General features: G+C 37.1%; 1 protein-coding gene across 1 annotated transcript in view; it reads left to right on the top strand.

Moving 5' to 3' along the window:
* Positions 1–256: 256 nt before the first annotated feature.
* The window catches only part of LOC141623336 (uncharacterized), a 29,104-nt gene continuing 8,705 nt past the window's right edge, over positions 257–20,655 (top strand). Inside the window, exons 1-17 of the mRNA XM_074439448.1 lie at positions 257–569; positions 1,470–1,646; positions 2,008–4,149; positions 5,126–5,201; positions 5,829–5,951; positions 7,487–7,739; positions 7,836–8,327; positions 9,043–9,228; positions 9,593–9,886; positions 12,677–13,321; positions 14,223–14,613; positions 14,693–14,820; positions 14,997–15,161; positions 16,727–16,939; positions 18,068–18,622; positions 19,295–19,354; positions 19,492–19,820. Coding sequence (XP_074295549.1) covers positions 1,472–1,646; positions 2,008–4,149; positions 5,126–5,201; positions 5,829–5,951; positions 7,487–7,739; positions 7,836–8,327; positions 9,043–9,228; positions 9,593–9,886; positions 12,677–13,321; positions 14,223–14,613; positions 14,693–14,820; positions 14,997–15,161; positions 16,727–16,939; positions 18,068–18,622; positions 19,295–19,354; positions 19,492–19,820 — 6,227 coding nt within the window. The 5' untranslated portion in view covers positions 257–569; positions 1,470–1,471. The remainder of the gene's footprint in view (positions 570–1,469; positions 1,647–2,007; positions 4,150–5,125; positions 5,202–5,828; positions 5,952–7,486; positions 7,740–7,835; positions 8,328–9,042; positions 9,229–9,592; positions 9,887–12,676; positions 13,322–14,222; positions 14,614–14,692; positions 14,821–14,996; positions 15,162–16,726; positions 16,940–18,067; positions 18,623–19,294; positions 19,355–19,491; positions 19,821–20,655) is intronic.

The following is a 20,655-nucleotide window of genomic DNA, read 5'->3' as shown; positions in this document are numbered from 1 at the left end:
TTCCCGACTACGAGTTGAGACGTCGGTGAATTTTTTTTCAAACGGAAGACCTCTTAAAGACAGTCAATTTGGAAAAAAAGTTTATCGTATTCTGAACTTGTAGCCAAGAGTTATTAACGGTCAAATTTTTTTGCATGAAAAAAGGGGTATATCATAGAAAATGAAAAAGTTGAGGGGTACACGAGAGAATATCCAAAAAATAAAAAATCTAAGTATTGTCATCATAACTCATAAGAAAACAAAACCCAAAAATGTTGGCCCAGTAAATGATCTAGTTCACAACTTTGTTACAATCTTCTCCCGCTCTCTTTCTCCTTCCTTCCTCCTCCATCAATTTTCTCTCTCCTGAATCTCCATCCCTTTTATTACAATTATAAAATATAAAATATAAATCATTTAATAATAATACAAGCATCATCTGCAACACACGACAAAATATCGCTGATATTCCGGTAATTTCACCTCCATCAAATATGGACTTTCTTCATCACGGATTTCTTCAATCAATCCCTATTTGATTGATTGATTAACATTTTCCAGTTATTTCAGAGCTGTTTTTACTTGCTCAGGTTAGTACTAATCTTCGATTTAATCACTCAATTTCGATTTTAATTGCTTTTATTTGTGATTGGCTTAGGTTTATTTGTTTATTTTAATCTGTTTTCTGCTTCGTTATTATCGGTTTTTGTGATTATTATTGTTTATTTGAGTAATCTTGTGAATTTCAGTGCGTTTATGTACTAGTTTGATAATTGTTATGCATTACTGCATGTAAGATGTTAAAGTAGGAAATGATATGGATAAGTTAGCTTGTGTTTTGTGTGAAGTACTCGATTTCGGTTACTCGTTTGCGCATTCGGTGGCGTGTTTTTGATTTGATTTCGCTCAGATAATGTCTTAATTTTGTCCGGAACTTAGTTTAGTTTGATTGCAGATTTGTGAGTAATGTTCGTTGCAACCGCTGTTATGTGCATTGAGAGATTGGTTAATTTTTTGCATAGTTTGCACTGGTAGGGTAAGATTGCAAGGCTGCATCAAGTGATAGGAAATATCACGCATAAGTCGGATTGTGCGTTTGTGTATAATGTTGGATGGACGATTACTCGCTGTTGAGCATGACATATATATGGTAGAAAAATTTGCAGTTTATTTTGCAAGTGTGTAAGAGTTGCAATATGGCATACTCCATATATGACATATTTAGTGAGGGCACTGGTGCAATGCTGATGATGAATGCTGAATGTATTGTAAAGTTGTATTTATTAATATGGTGATGTGACTTACTATATTGCATTCATAATAAAATATGCTAAGTGGCATAGGTATCACAAACTGACACATTTTCTCTCTCGTAATTTACCAACAATTTGGAGTGAAGGATGTACTGTGGTTATTCTGTTGGAAATGGATGACATTTTCTCGGTTTTGATTTTCATGGTGCTAAATTGTTTGCTATTATTTGAAACCAGATATGGACGTTCAAGAGAATACGGAAGGTCCAGTTGTGTTGCAGTTGCACAAATTAGACCCTTCTCGTGTCCAGCTAGATGTGTCTGAGTACTCTGAAGCGTTTCTCTCTCCTACAAGAGAGCTGTTACTGCTGCATTCATATCAAAACGAAGCCTTATTGCTTCCTCTAACAAAAGGTGACCCAGATCTGTTTTACTTTTTTTTTTATTATTATTATTATTATTCCATAACCAAAGAGTAATGAGTCTTTGGCTCCAATGGAAATATGGAAAATACAAAAAAAAAATGGCTCACTAAAGTGGCTGCTCTTCTTTCTTTTGTGAAGTAGCGGTCCTTCGATGCAGTTCTCGACGCAATTTTCATCTTGGGTCATTCGGAAACAGCCTCTTTGTGTTGCTAACACAAGGGTAGGCTGCGTACATCCGACCCCCCTTACCCCGCAATTTGCGGGAGCCATTGAGGCACTGGGGTAATGTTGTTGTTGTTATGTTTTTTTTTTGTAGTTTGTTCAATATTTATATAGAACACTCTTTGCAGGAGACCCTTACTCCATAACCTGTGAAAGTGGTAGATATGAACATCAAGAGCATGTAAATTCAGTGTCTTCATCATCTCGTAGGTTAGATTCGTTAGAAAATTTGCCGGGTACTTCTGGATCAGTTGAAGGAGTTTCTGATAATGGATTTTCTCCTGAAAGGAATATTTCACAATCAAATACTTGCCCTTTTATTTCTGATGTAAATTCACTGGCCTGGGGGTCGTGTGGGGATATGTATAAACAGCACACAGAAGCACCATTTAGGGAGTTTCTCTTTGTTGTTGGTGAACGTGGCGTAACAGTTCACGCATTCCGTCAGTTAAAGTACAGTGATGAACTTGTCCAGCCACCAATTAAAGGTGCAAATGAGGTAGGAAAGTGGATGAATTGGGGTCCTTCTAGTGTATCATCTTATGATAACAAGACTGTTGGAGATGTTTCCATGGCAAGTAGGAGTAGTGAAGCTGAAGTACGTCCGCACTGTGCTGGTGAGGATTCAGCGAGCCATCTATCTAGTGCATTGCCCTCCAAAAAGTGGCTGCAGACCTTTATGAGCTCAGCTGAGACTATGGAATCAGAAGGTATTATTATGACCCGTTTTCCTGAGAAATCGAAACTTCCCTGTGCGGCATATGTGGTCTCCTTCCCTGTTTCTTTCAATGAGTCTTGTTTTCTAGGCTTCATTTCGGATGCACGTTCATCATTGAATGATGGCGCTTCTGAAGGGAAACGTATTCCTAAACCAGGGGACAATAAAACTAGTGTTGCAGATCTAAGGTTCATAGATGGAAATTTTGCCAGGAGCATACCCTATGTTTGTCTGAGAGTGTTTTCTAGCACGTTTGGCCACTTGATTGGATTTGTTCTGTCAACTGGATGTGATGATAGTATGGACTGTAGCTATAAAAAACCAGACATCATTGTTATTGTTGCTCTAGTGGACTTATTTGGCTTGCAGTGGCTCTATTCTATTAAGCTTCCACAAACAGATATGAGCTCTGAAGTCGAGTGGGTTGACTTCCAAATTTTTGATAAGTTTCTTGTTTCTCTAAACAAGTTTGGATCAGTTTTTCTTCATGGAGCGACTACAGGCGAATATATTGCATATGTGAACTTGTTACAGATATACGGAGTTCACCCAATACAAGCAAATGTTTTTATAAATGGTAATGGTGTGGCAGAAGATGATTTGCTAAGACAGAAGCTAGATTCCGCTCGTACTATTGCTGGCAAACAAAGGTTCCGTAGATTGATAGGCGCTCCTTATTCGTCTTGTTTTACTGTTGTTGATGAGTGTGGTGTAGCTTATATTGTATGTGCGACCGATCATGTGCCAGATAAGTATACTATGGTTGATAAACTTCTTCCGCAGTATCTAAGGCTTGGCCTTTTGGCTCCTTGGGATGTTGGTTATTCCGACATAGGCCAGCAAAAGATACTTTCTGCTTCTCTGGTCTCTGAAAAATCAGTAAACTTCTCTTCAAAAAGTCAAAAACTATTTTTGAGCCATGAAAATAATTATTTTCAACTCGAAAGTGTTCGCAATTGGCATAGTCAGGGGGGGTTGAATCAAGATGACTTAAGTTTACATGGCTTCTCTAGTGTTCCCCACAATGGTGTTAAAAATATTTCTGATTCTCATCATCCACACTGTAATAGGAGGTTCTTTCTTCCCATTGCAAGATTTGATACTGCGGACACTATATGTTTTTCTAATCTTGGGATAACTCGTCTCATTAGAAGAAAAAATTTGAGAAGTGAAAGGAGCTATATTGCGCATACCAGTTTGTACATAGAGCCTAACTGTTCTGATGACAAATGTTTGGGCCTCCTTAATAGAACATTTGATGTGCAAGGTGTTGATGGAGATGCTATTGGTTGCAATTTTCAAGGGTGTTTGTATTTAATTACTAGGAATGCAGTTTCAGTTGTTCTTCCCTCTGTCTCAGTGCCATTGAACTTCCATCGAATCCATTTGATGTCCAAAAACAATGAAAGTGAAGGAACTGTTCATAATTTACAGGGTTCTTCTATGTATAACGGAACAAAACCACTTGTTTTACCGTGGCAAGTGGCAGTACTTGATAGAGTTATTCTATATGAAGGTCCGGATGAAGCTGATCGCTTGTGTTTGCAGAATAGTAAGTGATTTCTACAATTTGTGGTATCATTCGTGCTTTTCTTTGATGGGAAGATCAATTTCATTAATAAGGTCATATGACATGTACAAAAGACATCAAAATTAAAGTAGGTATAAACAAAATTAGGCAAAAATCACCCTCCTTAACAAAGGTCACTAAAATCAAAATATTACGCTTATAAATATCCTCTATTATCTTGTAGGTACCCTAAACGTTAGGAGCTCCCTATTCTCATATTGAGAGATAAAACCCACCCGACACATGGAAGAAAAACTCGCGTATATATAGAGAGCAATTATTTGTACATATAAATGCGAAGTTTAAATGAAAATATGTGGCTTATTACCACCAAAATTGGTTGGCGATTTCCCCTTCTTGAAGATTGGACTAGGTTTTTTTAGGGAGGAGAGGGAGAGATTACGTCACTTTTTTTGGAGGGTAAACTTTATTGAAACATTTGTTGGTTATTCATATGTTGTTTGTCAAGCAGAATGATTGAACCTTGTCAAGGCACTTATTTCCCCCTCTATTTGTAACCTAAACCTTACTGCTTGGTACTTGTTCGAGCAGCACCTGTTGACGAGTGAAAGTTTATGCTAAAATATCTTGTGTGGGAGATAAATCTGTATTGACCCAGTGAAGAGCCTCGTTTGTCATTTTACTTGACCTTTTACAGTCCAAAGCCTGTCACCTATATGTAAATTGAACTCTTTAAGTCCTTGGAAATTTTTTTGCCTAGTGGCTACTATCAGATGTGGATTATCAGGCAGCTGGCACATTTGTATGAATACTATGGTAGGGTGGGGTTGGTGGCAAAAAGAGTTTATGCAAGTTGAACTGTTGAAGGAAATAGTTTGTAATTAAGTTGTTTGAGGCTTGTCTTGTCACAAGTTGCTTTTGATTTCTTGCTTTGTGCAAACATATCTTGAGATGGTAAGTATATACTCTGTTAACATATATCTTTGTGACACTGCAGATTGGGACCTCAAAGTTTCTCGGCTTTGTCGACTGCAATTAGCATTGACGTACTTAATGTTTGAAGAGATTGAGCAGTAAGTTATGCACAATATTCTCTATTTTTCTTATAATAATGAATTATTTAGTTCTAATTATGAAACTGCAAACTTGTAAATCCCAATAAAGTTTGACCAGAAGCATACATTCGTGAGCAACTTGCCAACGTCAGCCTGTTTATTAGATGCTGAAGTACATTAGTGCCGAGCATTGTAAAACTTTGAAAGTATGAGTACAAGTGAGAGTTTGAAAAGTGACTGAAACAATTGTTTCGCAGAGTATGATTAATGCATGTGGCTTACTATCTTAGTTTTCTTTTTAGTAACAACCATGAGTGTTTACCTGACTTGGATACCTCATGACGGCTTGTCATTAATAATGAGGGTTTTGTCTGACGGGTGAGTAGTATAGTGTAAGGGGAGACGTTGATTGGGTGGAAATATCAATATTGGAATGATGCCACTAAACAAGATATTTCAAGGTTGAGAGTTGGTGGGACGGAGGCAGTAAGCGGTAATGATTTTTTTTTTTTTTTTTGTAAATGACCGCTTTCAAATTCTGATCATTGATTGTACGTTTATCGTTCATAAATAATTTATACTGCACTGAGCGCGTAGCCTGTGTACATATATCTCAAGGAGTATTTACTTTAAAAATATTAACAGAGCTCTAGAAATGCTTGCTGAAGTCAATATCGCTGAAGAAGGTATCTTGCGACTGATTTTTGCTGCCATATACACAATGGTTCACAAAGTTGGAAATGATGTTGAGGTACCTGCTGCCTTAAGGTATGGTAAATTAAGTGTGTGTGAATGTTTATTGCAGTGTCTTCTTGTATGTGTCATTTCTGTACTTTGTTCATTTGTTGTGTTGTATACTTGTATCTGTTACATGACTACATGAGTGATTAATCTTTGCCTTTTGCCTAATTTTAAGAGTACTGTCATGGGCACCATGGCGTCATGCTGTGCCGTGGATCTCATTGGGTAAATGTTGTTCATCGATTCATGCCATTCCCTCACAGCTCGATATCCTCTAGATTTAGTCTCGGAAAAATTTTCATGTAATGCACAGTTCGTTGATTTGAACAAAGTGCAAGTGCCTCATGTATACATCCTGTTTTATTGTCAAGTATATAGCTTTCTAGTCTTTCCCGACAATGCATGGTGCTTTTTTTTCCTCCTTTTTTATGCGACAAATACTCCACTTGCTTCATGCTATTTATTTCTGTTATTCATTCAAGTAGTTGCTGTAAAAAATGGTCATCTTGAAGAGAAGGATGTTTCTGCATTTTTTTGGACAAGACAATATATAATTACGGGGCACCAAGTGGGGGATTTCCACATACAAAAAAATGTCATAAAGGTGACACTTATCTACAGAAAGATTGCTGGGAGCTGGGATGACGCCCATATACAAAAAGACACCCTGGATGTAATTTTCTGCATATAAATGTTGCTTGATGATTTTGTCACTGGAGCTCTTTATTGACACTTGCATGTTGACACAATTTGATCCCCTTCCCTCATACCCAACCAAAATAAAAGAAAAGTCCTAATAAATTTAGCATCAGGTGATATAATCATAGTAGTCTCAAATTTAAAAACTAAACTTTTATTTCTGACAAGCAAGAGAGGTCCTAATAGAGAACATGTCCGCGAGAAATTCTTAGGTACATGAGAAGATTCCACGTCATTGTACACCCAAACAAATGAGAAAATTGAAATTGACATCATATCCTATAAATAACGAAGGAGAATCTATGTGAAATAGAAAAGAAGGTTCTCACTAGTTAGGGTGTAACCGGTGTATGGTGGCGTGATATACTGGGTGTACCGCAGAATTATTTAATATTTGTTACTTGAGGGAGGCTGCTTACATCTGGGCCTCCCTGTATCCTGTCACAACCTTACAGATGGTACCCTACTTGATTGTCTGAATATCTAAGAACTTTCACCTGATGTTTATTTCATTAAGGCTTGTATAAATTTAATGGCCTTATTTCCTGACGAGTACTGAAGTCTAAAACTCTACATGGCTACATGCTTCTGCAGAACATGTCTGCTACCCGAGGTAGGCTGTGTACATGAAGTTTAGAACATGATATGCAGTATACAACCTACAAAAACTACTCAGTATGCCTTCTGTCTAAAGCGTGTTAGGAAAAAATTGAAGTTGTACATGGCCAACCTTTAGCTAGTTGTACAAAAGTTGTTTCTTGCTACCTATGTAACTATGTAAGTGTCTTACTGTGTAATGATAGAAGTCTTGCACTCATTATGTTTCTATCTCGTTTAGCTAAATGTTTAACTGATTGCTGCAGATTACTTTCATTGGGAACACGTTTCTGTATCAAAATGCTTCGTAGACTTGCATTTATAGAGCTCCAAAACAAATGTGAATTGCAAAGGATACAAGAAACAGGTATCCTTTTATTACCCCGATCTTTGCCGTGTACACAAGAAGATGATCGCTCATATTCAAAAAGGCTTCATGAATTGTCTTATTATTTGGAAATCATCCGAAATATTCAATGTCAGCTTGCTGCAAAATATAAAAGGCCTGGACAAGGAGCGGTATGTTTTTATCTTTTTTGACCCTGCTCCCTCTTTGACATGAATATTAACTTCTTATTCAGTGTAAAATTCTGATTGCAACTACTGGAACCACAGATAGAGGCTTGGCAAGCACAAGATCTTGAGAACCAGCAAAGTTCTTCGCTTGTTGATGACCAGCTTTCTATAGGCAGAACTGATGGAATATTAATGGATAATCAAGACCAATATGAATCCACCACTCTTGAAGCAGATATGGGTTTTCGTGATCCTGAAAACCTCGCATTGGTTCCTGTTAATTCACGGGGTTCTGATAATGTTGATCATTCAGGAATACAAGATGAAACATCAGTTGTTGTAGCAGGGTCAATTCCAAGAAGAAAACTCCCTTTGGAGAACCCTAACGATATGTTTGCACGTTGGGAGATGAACAATTTGGACTTGAAAACTGTAGTCAAAGATGCTCTTATGTCTGGTCGACTTCCGTTAGCAGTCCTTCAGCTGCATCTTCATCAGTTAAAAGATTTGGTGAATGACAGGAAACAGAGCGACACTTTTGCTGAAGTTCGTGAAATCGGAAGAACAATTGCCTATGAACTACTCTTGAAGGTATTGTTTCTTTGTTATTACTAGGTTTTTTTATCAAAAACTACCTTATATTTAGGGGTATTTGTAAAAACACTACCTTATATTATTTTTTTTGGTTTTCAACTACCTTTGTTTTCTTTACTCCCTCCAATCCCCTATTTTCTTCCCTTTTGGTTTGGGGGAGTGAATTAAGAAACCAACAAAATTACCTAATTACCCTCATATAACTCTTCCCCCACTATTCAATCCCCACATCCCCACAACCACCCACCATAAAACCACCGACACCACCCCACCATTACCACCAACCACCCAAACCATGACCACCACCACCCCCGCCACCCCCGCCACCTCCACGATACCACCACCTTGTCGGCCCCACCATGCCCCACCCACCAAACCGGACAAGAACTCCGCTCAAACCGTGCACGGTAGTGGTGCATCACCTCCGTTGCCACCAGCAAACGGCCAATCGACGACCTATTCTCCATGGATGGGGTATATATGTCCATTTAGAGAGAATTTATGTCCAAATAAGGAAATAGAGAAGAAAACCTGAATAACCGAATAAGGAATGAGGGAAGAAAATAGAGGATAGGAGGGAGTATTTTTTATGATTATGAGAATGTCTTATCCTCACCCTTTTATTTTTTATTAATTAAGACAAAAAATTTTCATCGTCATTAAACGTAATGGAAATATGTGTGGTCTTATACTCACAATGAGCAAATAATAGGGGGACACTGCACTGGCCGTTACTACACTTCAAAAGCTTGGAGAAGACATTGAAACATGTCTGAAGCAGCTACTGTATGGTACTGTGAGCAGATCACTCCGGAACCAAATTGGTGAAGAAGTGAAAAAATATGGGTTTCTAAAGTCATATGAGCTGGCATTACTTGACAGGATATCACTGATAGAGGTATTTGATACCCCCCTTTTGTTTTTATAGACTTCGTTTGACCAAGGGTCACTTTATAAGAAATTATGGTGAAGTACCACAGTTGGCCTTTGATATCAAATTTGTTTACACAAATGGGTGTTTGTAAGGGTATCTAGGAAATTTAACAATTTGTTGCTAAAGTATAGAGGGGATTATTAATTTTGGAACAATCTAATATGAAACCAAGACCAATAAAAACTGAACTGAGGTACTAATTTTATTGATCTATCTTATATTCACTTCAAGTTGGAGTATGTTAGTGGTTCACTTTAATTTGGAGTATGTTAGTGGTTGATCAGAAGTCTTTTCCAGCTAACCTTTATATTTTTTCCTTTTCTGGCAGAGAATCTACCCCTGTAGCAGCTTTTGGAGGACATATGCTTTCAGGAAAAAGGAAGTAGTTGGAGGCTTACCGCTTACAAAAGACTCGAGAGACTTTAGTTTGTATCTCTTGTGCACTAATTTCAGAAATCATAGCATTGAGTGCGATGACATAAATGGAGTAGTTTTAGGTTCATGGGCTAATGTAAACTGCATTGATGTTAGCTCCGACGTTGGTGATGACAGTAGTCAAGGGGGATACTGGGCTGCTGCTGCTGTGTGGGCCACTGCCTGGGATCAGACCACCATTGACCGTGTAAGTTATGTATGCATGATTGAAGTTATTTCTGATCCCCTTGCCTTTCTAGTAGTAAAAACTTTGGCTAATTATCTTACAGCTATTTTAGCAACCGCCCTGGGTGAGAATGTAGAAAGATTTGAAAGCCAATGCATTGTTATTTTTTTATAAATCACTTGGACTGAATATTGATTACAGTAATTTCCCCCGAGGTCACTGATAACTGCTGCACTTGTTTATTTTGGTTTACTGTTCATATGAGGGACTGAATAATGTAAACATACGGAGTACTAAACATATTCTCCCTGCTCACCCTTAAGTTGTCCCATTTATCAGAGCTATGTAAGCTTTCCCATTCTTCCGGTTTCTGGAGCTAAGAGTGTAAAAGTGTAGTGGAATGCATTTAAATGGTGCAATAGACAGTTAGCGTTACATATACATTGTGAATGTGTTCAAGGTGCACAATTATACCCTAATCAAAAAAAAAGGTGCACAATTATAATGGGGACAGTTTTTGCCAATGGTCACATGCATACACAGCTTCCCTGATACTAGGTGCAGAGGGTATACAGCCGGGTTCCCTTGCCTTGTGCAAGCATTATCCTCTTTGGGGACACTGGGCTGATGTTACTGTCTTGTTTTCATCGAGTGCCAAGTCTTCTCTTATCTAGTTTGTGATCTTGTTCATTTTACTAGTGTAGATCCCGCACATTTGCGGCATATATAGAAGTTTTGTTTTTAGTTATTATTTAAATATTTTAAATTGATACATCATTAATTTGTCATATACCTCACTGTATTTCAATATGAGGAAAAAAATGAACTATGAACTAATCAAGAGAATTTAGTAAAGTTATAAAATGTGTGTAATGAATTTTTTTCTATAACATAAAACTAAGGATTACAAATAATAATTTTTCTCAAATTATGTTAAATGATTTTTTTTGACGAAGCTAATAATATCAGTTTAATGTTTTGGTTTATACAAAATGTGTCAAGTCATTCTCTAATACTCCCTCCATACCAGACCAATGGTAACATTGACCGTTTTGCCACTATTCATGGTTGTAGGGAATATTCGATATTATTCTTAAGGGTTTTTTGTCAGAAACTACCTTTTATTTAGGGCCATTTGTGAACAACTACCTTTCATTTTATTTTTGGCTTTCAACTACCTTTTATTTTTTCATTTTGCGAAAGACTACCAAAAATTCCACTTCCGGCGAACAAAAGTCAACTTTCCGGCGTTGACTTGCTCTTTTCTCCCTTTTTCACACATATAACCCATATTTCTCCCTTTGTTCACCCAACAAAATCCGAAAAAGCTCCTCTCCATGCCCAACACCTTATCAAAAGTTTGTTCAAAGCAATATCAACGCATCAACCATCTCAATCTCCATCTCCATCTCCGCCGTCACCTTTACTACCACTTTCACCTTCACCCTTACATTTCAACAACCTTACAGACTAATCATGATTCATCAACCTACAGTCCATCTAAGTCATATTAAAGTACCTTCTTTCTCTCTTCATGGTAAGATGGTGGGTATACGAAAACTAATGAGATAGTCGCACACAAGTGATCCTACAAGTGAATCCATGATTATTTTCGAATAGTTAACACAAGGAGTTAATTTTGCCAACAAGCCATAATAGATCATTATTGTTGAAGAATTATTGACCATGTTAAGATTAATATCAATGATGATTTTGTTTCGGTGATTAGGACTTTGATTCGGGTAAGAGATAGACAAATTGAGGTGATTAATGTCGGGTTTAATCAATCTTTATCATCGATTATTAAGGTTATGAAGTAAAGAGTTAGACTCAACATGAAATGGTAAGTCAATGCCGGAAAGTTGACTTTTTTTCGTCGGAAGTGGATTTTTGGTAGTTTTTCGCAAAATGATGAAATAAAAGGTAGTTGAAAGCCAAAAATAAAATGAAAGGTAGTTGTTCACAAATGACCCTAAATAAAAGGTAGTTTCTGACAAAAAACCCTATTCTTAATCTATAAGACAAAATATAGTCATGTGAGATCTTGTTTGATATATCGTCATGAATACTATAAGAATATCAAATTTTTATAATTTTTAATAATATGTAACAAAAGATATTTACGTTGCAAAACGTGTCTCGACAAGTGTGAAAAAGTTAATGTTACCATTGGTGTGGTATGGAGGGAGTATATAATAATACATAACACAAATTTAGAAATTTACAGTTTATAAATTATAGTGAATTTATCTTATTTTATTAAAATATTATAATTTATATTTTGAAGAAAATATTATTATTTGATTAAAAGATTATATTTTGATAAAATGATAATAATAAAGAAAGAAGTTTTTTTGTTTCCTTATTTATTGATGCTTTTTGGAGGGAAAACTTTAAATAGTTTTATTCTCTTAGTAGGGATTCCTTCCAGAAAGCTATAAAGATAGTGCAGACATTAAATCTGCTATCTCTTTTTATCTTTTGTTTGATGTTCTGTAGATACTGGTGCTGGCGTGCTGCTACGTCTTAACATGCTTGATTGTTACTTAATTGTTTATGGATAGGATGAACTTGAGTGATTGCAATTACTCAATTATGTATCCTAAGTACATTCCCCTGGATGATACAAGTCTCTCCAACTTTTAATTTCAGTTAATTCAATTCAGTGCTACGTATTTCTCCGTACATTGTATTTGTCAATATATCTTCCTAAACATTAGTTTAGTTTCCATTCATGTTTTTTGATATTTAGTTGCTATTCATGTTAGTTAGGTTCTTAAGCTGACATCAAGGTCTGTTCATGTTTTGTAGATTTTGCTGGATCAACCATTTTTATTGGGTGTTCATGTGATGTGGGAATCACAGTTTGAGTATCACGTTTGCCATAATGATTGGGAGGAAGTCTCAAAACTTCTGCAGATGATCCCAAGCTCATTGTTGTATGACAGAAGTCTCTTTATCAGTCTGGACGATTTGTTACCTGCTTCTTCAATTGGAGACTGTGTGGATTCTGTAGATTATGGCGGCTATGTTTGCCCTCCAGATGAACTTGATGCAGTGTGTATAGAAATTCCAAATATTAAAATTTTTCGGTCTCCGCTCAATTTGATGTGCTCATCATGGTTGAAAATGCTCATTGGTCGGGAGCTTGCCAAGAGATTTATTTTCCTCAAGGAATGCTGGGTTGGAGCAAGAGAATTCATCTTTTTATTAGCACAGTCTGGCTTCCTTGGTGGAGAAATTGGGTCATCCATTCGGACAGAGTCCGTACATCACTCAGCTATTATAGATTCTGCAAATGTTACAGAATTCGATCCCATTACGTTCGGGGCCTTGCACAAACTTGTTGTGCATTACTGTGCTCAGAACAATGTGCCGCATTTCCTTGACCTTTACCTTGACCGTCACAAATTGGCTTTGGATAGTGACAGTATTGGTGCACTACAGGATGCTGCAGTAAGTTCTATTTACAACACCAATCAAAGCTTCGAACTTGCACAGTGTTATCTTTACAAAAATACTCCTGCTTGGATGTTCAACAATGTGATGTGTAATACCTTCTTGAGCCATTGCAGTGGATGGTTGTGTCTCCAGAAAAGTACACATTACTGGAGTATTTATGTAAAAGATATTACATTGCAATTTTTACGAATATCTGTAATCCAAATTTCACATATCTTTACTACCACATATGACTTTTTCTTGTGTTAAGCAATAGAGGACTGATAAAGAGACCATCCTCCTTTTTATATACTCACTTTTTCGTGTGAAGACAATATAAAGTCTGGTGCATCCTCCTTTTATACAATACACAATAAGTCTGGATATATGTTAAAGACTCTGTAGCATATTGCTTTATACAGTACAAAATAAGTCTTGGTATATGATGACTCCGTAGCAATAAGTATCTTCGAAGATGTTGTGCATATTACTGATTTACAATGTCATCTTCGATTAATAGAGATATATTACTTCTAATGTCCCTTCAGATACTCATCTTCTACAGTATTTCTTCTTTGATGTCGAAACTGTTGGCTTCGGTCTCTTTAGATCGGTGTAACATTTTCGTTGTGTTATTGTTTCATTTTTCTCTCTTTTTTTCTGTCATCATTCTTCTTGGAACTGTTCCATTTAACTCTTGCTACTGGAGATACTGAGGGTCAATTTATGATAAGCTTGACTTAGATCTTGTATCTCGGTCCCAAAAGTGACGGCAAGGAAGTTCAGTTAATATATTTCTACTTCTTGACATTTGCTCCACTCAACAACTATTATTATGTCAAATCCTTTGCTTAACTGTTTTTGCGAGAATTCTTTGTAGGGGTGTCATTACTACACTAACTCTGCTTTGCCACAGGGCGATTGTCAATGGGCAAAATGGTTGCTTTTTTCCAGGACCAAGGGGCATGAGTATGATGCATCATTTTCTAATGCGCGTGCTCTTCTAATGCGTGATGGTGAAAGTAGCCTCCCTATCTTGGATGCTAATGCAATAATTTCAACTGTGGATGGCATTGCTGAAGCTGGATGGGTAATGGCAGCACTAGCCACATTAATGTATGCTCCCTTACCTATACAAAACTGCATAAGCAGTGGAAGTGTCAAGATGAACTGTAGCTCTTCTCAGTGCACATTCGAAAACCTGAGGCCTGTTCTTCAAAAGTTCCCTACTCTGTGGCGCACTCTTTTTTCAGCGTGTTTTGGCCAAGATACCAACCAGAGTGTTTGGGGTTCTAAAGGAAGGACTGGTAATGTCTACATCATCTTTCCTTGCTTGTTGACCATGTTTAGATAGTCTAACAACCTTCCTATTAATTGACGTTTCAGCTTTGTCCGTGTACATCAACTGGCGAGACAGTATGTTTTATTCTTCTGGACATGACACGTCACTTCTGCAAATGCTACCATGCTGGTTTCCTAAAAGGCTACGAAGGCTAATTCAACTTTTTGTCCAGGTTAGTTCTGCAATTGCTCTTTTACATTTTTTTTAATCTCAAGCTGGTTTTCACTCAAAGAGAAGTTGAGAATTGAGATATAGCAGTTGTTTGGTGTCTCTGAAATAAATGTTATGGCATGATTGACCTTTGGAGAGGATTGCTTGCTTAAATGATATTTGTTGCTGCCATTATAGGGGCCTCTGGGATGGCAGGCAACAGCTGTTTCTGGTGAAGACCCTTATGCACAACGAGACATAGAAATTCTTTTGAGCAATCAAGAATACTCTGAGATTAGTGCAATATCCTGGGAAACAGCTATCCAAAAACAAATTGAACAAGAACTGTACCCTCCAGTAGAGGTATGTAGTAATGGTGCTTTTTTCCCTGAAAGATATTAATGGTGTTTAATTTAGGGCTGAGCAAAACTGTATATCCGATACGGTTTACCGTATTGGATATCCGGTTTTCAAAATCTCAATTTTGAGTATTCTTATCCGATACGGATTTTCCGTTTATTCGGAAACCGTATATCCGGAAACCGTATATACGGTTTTCGGTTTTCAGTCCAATTTAAGTAATTTTATGTCTTATTTTTATTTTCTTTGGTAATTTTATGAATTTTATTATCAACTTAAAAGTACAACAGTAAATAACTTAATAATGTACAACAGTAATAAGATTTAGTCATAGATATACTTTGTGGTTTTATGAGTTTATTTTAATACTTTCTATTAAAGAAAAAATGAACCATATTTATATCCGGTTTCAAATTTTGCCAATACAAATCTGATACGGTTTTTAATGAACCGTATCGTATACACGGAAATTCATATCGGATATACGGAAATCCGTATACTTAACACCGTATACCGTATCATATACGTATAAAAAAACCGTATCGTATATTTTTGCTCAGCCCTAGTTTTGATGGTAGTACCTTATTTGGTTCAGCCCTGTTTGTCGCCTTGATTATTCCAATAAAATATGCTTGATCTTTAACTAGTTGCTCACATTAACCGGACTCCGAGGCAAGTAGATTATCCATCATTTGATATCTTACCTTGCTTCTGTGTTCCATACATAGCTATGCTATTCTGTGTCCCTTACCTGTGCCAGCGTTATATCATTTCAATCCTTAACAATGCAACTTAGTTGCTTTTGGTACTGAGATAGGAACTCCTGGAATTTGTATTTAAGTAGACTTCCTATAATTGTTAGTCATATCTGCGTGTCGATTTGAATGCTCTTAAATACTGCTCGTTTGTTAAGGGATGGAGGGTATTTGGTGTAGTTTAGCTGTGTATCCTCTTTGGAGGGTTTTATATAAATCAATGACTTCCTTGAGTCCGATTAAGAGAGGAATTAAGAAAACCAAAGCTCCTCTCAAGGTGTGGGTTTCAGGGAGAGTCAACACCAATGATATTCGTCTGCGCTAGAGGTGTACTGGCATAGTGTCACTCTTAGTCAAGATGTGTGTGCTATGGGACTGTGGGTTGCCTCTATTGAAAATAAATGAGGAAGAATCTTGTATGGTGGTTTGGCCACGTGAGTCAAAGATCAATTGAGGCATTAGTTAAAGAATGTGAAGTGTGATAAGCTTGTGAGGGGTAGGATAAAACCCAAGAAAAAATGGATAAGGGTTATTATAAACAATATGGATTTATTGGGCCCCTGCTCAAGGACACGCCTTAATCGAGAAATGGTCCAGTTTTTATTTTTTCTCAGTTAATTTTGTTTTAAAGAAGGCATGTATGACAGCCTAATGGAGTGGGGGCTATTTTTTGATGTTTCTCTGCCATTTATTTCCTTGTTAATTATGCAGCTCTCTCCACTGTAGCTAATTGAGCTGAATATCTAATAAAATGAATTGGTTACTATCCTACTTTGTCATGGATAACACTTATGTGTGTTATGATCACTACAGGATACCGGGGTTGCACTGGAGCAGCACTTGCATCGCGGACGTGCTTTTGCTGCCCTCAATCAGCTTCTTGGTTACAGAGTCCAAAAGCTGAAATCTGATGGCACTGATGGATCACAATCTAATGCTTTGACGCGTGGACAAGCAAACATCCAGTCAGATGTGCAAACATTGCTTGCTCCGTTAACGCAAAATGAAGAGTTTCTTCTTTCCTCGGTACATACTGCCTCTTAATTATTTCGAGTTATGGAACTGCTCCAAATAACCTCAATATTTCTTGTCTATGGTTTTATGTCATAATTTATAATTAATTAAGAAACCTGAGCGGTTATTTATCAGCCTGAGCGGTTATTTATCAGGAGGCAAATTATATCTAGGTACCGTTATTGACGGTGGTTCATGCTATTTTGTATCCAAAGTCATGTTGTTATTGTCATGTTGAGACAGCTGTCTCTGTGGGGGACTTCAGTTAGCATGCTTGGATGTTCGTTGTTTGGAAAGACTGGTCCATTTCTATTTGTGGTAAAGATGGGACACTAAGTACCTAATATCTTTACCCCAAAGAGTTCTACTATATTTTCTATTGTGGTAATGATTGGACCACTAAGTACCCGATTTCATTGCACCAAAGATTCCTATTTTAACTACAATTCGTTTTCAATTTCTATTTGTGGTAAAGATGGGACACTAAGTACCTAATATCTTTACCCCAAAGAGTTCTACTATATTTTCTATTGTGGTAATGATTGGACCACTAAGTACCCGATTTCATTGCACCAAAGATTCCTATTTTAACTACAATTCGTTTATGGAAAATAACAGTATCCTGAGGTTTTTTGTAAGATCATACGAACATAATTAATGGTGGCCTGGTGGGTCACACTACATGCTTAATTTTATGGATTTGAAACAGGTGTTTCCCTTACAGTCGGTCTCAGTGGTGGTGGTAGAATTTCTTTTTATCCAAGAGTAGTCTCCTCTTATTACTAGGAGATGTAATGCGACTTTTTATTTTATTTTATTTTTGTTTATTATAAAAATTGTCATTATAAGTTAAGAGCTTTCACGCATTTCTACTCTGCAGTTGGTTACTACATTCGTTTGGTGAGTCGGGGCTTTTGATTTGATTATGACGAGATGAGTGTATGTGCTTAGCTTCCTTGTTGCGTTTAGCGTCACTAGTCTGAAGAGAGGATGATCATCTTGAGTTATATATTTCTTTGCTTGAATGGTTGGCCACAATGACTTTGTTACCTGTAATATTGTAGAAGTTTGTGTGCTTTCATTTGTTCTGAATTTCTGATTATAAGGGCTTGAAGTTGATTTTATCTCCAAAAATTTCAGGTTATCCCCCTTGCAATAACAAACTATCAAGATTCTATGCTGGTTGGTTCATGTGCTTTTCTGTTAGAACTTTGTGGTTTGTCTGTTAGCCAGCTTCGTGTTGATGTTTCTGTATTGAGAAGGATTAGTTTGTTCTACAAAACAAATCAAGTGGACCAGCAAAATCAACTTTTATCTAGTGGCGCCTCTCTTCTTGGTGCTGTCAGTGATGCAACTGTTGCAGATTCGCTTGCTAAAGTTCTAGCAGATTATTATCATCACCAGGAACATCAAAGTGTCAATAAGCAGGAGGGAGCTGAAAAGCTTGCTAAGGGCCAGCGACTTTCACCCCTGATGGTTGTTCTTCAGCATCTGGAAAAAGCTAGTCTGTTGCTAAATGCTAGCGAGAAATCATGCGGTTCTTGGTTGTTGAATGGTGATGGTGATGGAAACGAGTTAAGATCTCAGCAGAAGGTTGCCAGTCAGCATTGGAGTTTAGTTAGCGCTTTCTGCCAAATGCACCAGATTCCACTGAGCACAATGTACCTTGCTTCCTTGGCGAGGGACAATGATTGGGTATGATTCTCATATCTGAATATAGGGAAACTGTTGGAACTTAGAACTTACTAGATTGCTGAAATAATGTTAAATTGTTTTTTATACTTTCATGAATATGAAAGGAACATGCATCTGGGTTGGTACATGTATGGGAATGTATACTTCTCAGTTGTACATGACTGTAGGAGTGAACTAATGACAGACACATGAAGAGGATGTATTATATGTGTGCATGGCTCTCTGTATTGTTTTAGAGTAGATTCATTTTAGTCTATTTTCTGTATAATAGAGACTTTGACTTGTGTTGTAGTTAAAAGATGTAGCCACAACCAAGTGTAGTTAAGAGATGTAGCCATAAGTCCGTAACTAAGTGTATGTTCTGTGTGAGTTATGTGCGTCTTTGATCCCTTGAATAAAAGGGTGTATTCAGGCTAACTGGTTGGTGTAAATTGGCAAGTGAGGGTTGTCAAGATCCACTTAAAACTTGTATTTGTAAGACTTTATTTAGAGTGGAGCTATGTCGTTGTGTAGGCTTACGCAAATCACTATATGATGTCCTCTTGCATCTCCTATGTATCATATGTGACTGTCACTCCGTCAGTCTTCTTAACTGAGAGAATGAAAATCAATGGTTCAGACCATGATGCCTTTTTTCTGCACAGTTTGGTAATGATGATGTATTTTCTTTAGGTTGGATTTCTCTCAGAGGCACAGGTTGGTGGATATCCTTCTGACGTGGTGATTCAAGTGGTGAGAAACTATTCAACTATTTTTCTAATGGATTGGCTTTCATCTGTTACGTGTCATAGTAATTGTTGTCGTAGTAATTATTGCCATATTTTCACATCAGCTTTTATATGAAGACATTTATCTTAATATGTTATTAGGCTGCGAAAGAGTTTACAGATCTTCGTCTAAGGACTCACATATTGACAGTGCTGAGGTGCATGGAATCCAAAAAGAAAAGTATCATGTTGTCAAGCGTAGATTCTCCAGAAAGCAGGAGCGAATCTCCCTTTATAAGTCAAGATATTCGTTCACCAGCTGAACTTTTCCAAATTTTAGCTCAATGTGAGAAACAAATGCTACCAGGAAAGGCACTTCTTTGGAAGGCAAAAGAGTTGAACTGGTCTTTGTTGGCTATGATTGCTTCATGCTTTCCTGATGTCGCTCCCTTACCTTGCTTAACAGTTTGGCTGGAAATTAGTGCTGCAAAGTGAGTATTCTAACCTTACTCGTGGGTGCATGATAAGGCTTTTCTTTTCTCTGTGCCCCCCTTTCTCTTATCACTTTGCTTTTAACTGACCGTGTCTGTCCGCTTTGTTGTTTGCTGTTCTTTGTCTTTGTCTTCAACTACCGAAATGGAAGTAGTGTACCCGTCTGCAGTCGACACAGTACAGTCGCACAATAGTAGAGCCTTAATCCCAAAAGACAAATGCCTTTTATCAACAAAAATTAAAATTAATAAATACTATATAAAATAATAAATCATAAGAACATGAGGAGGAAAATAAACAGCGTAAATAAAGAAATGAATCCAAATATGTAAATGATTACAATGATGATGACAACAACAACAACAACAACAACAACAACAACAACAACAACAACAACAACAACAACAACAACAACAACAACAACTCGTTTCTTTAATTAACGCCATATCATTAGCATCATCACATCGGGATATTTTTTTTAAATTGACCCCGTCAATTCGTCTGACTGTGGCAAATTAAAGGACTATGTGAAGAGCCTTGATGCACCTCAATTGTAATGGGAACTTTCTTGTCTATCCCACCTTAATAAGGCGAACTATAGTACTTTGTTACTTGATCATAGCCTTCTCTAGATCATTCACTCATGCATATCCTTCTTCTTATCTCGATAGGTTCCATCATCTACCTGATAGTCTCATACGATAAATTGCTTCCATAGTCGATCTTGCAAGAGTCCCACGCATACATCACTATGCGATATAACTTGTTAGTAACCTATATTACATGTTTGTAGTAGTTGTTGGTGGTGGTGGTGGTGGTGGTGCTGTTTATTGC

Source organism: Silene latifolia, chromosome X (genome assembly GCF_048544455.1).
Source record: "Silene latifolia isolate original U9 population chromosome X, ASM4854445v1, whole genome shotgun sequence".
Classification (NCBI taxonomy): Eukaryota; Viridiplantae; Streptophyta; class Magnoliopsida; order Caryophyllales; family Caryophyllaceae; genus Silene; species Silene latifolia.
Note: the sequence above shows the minus strand (reverse complement) of the source record. Positions and strands in the feature narration are given on the sequence as shown.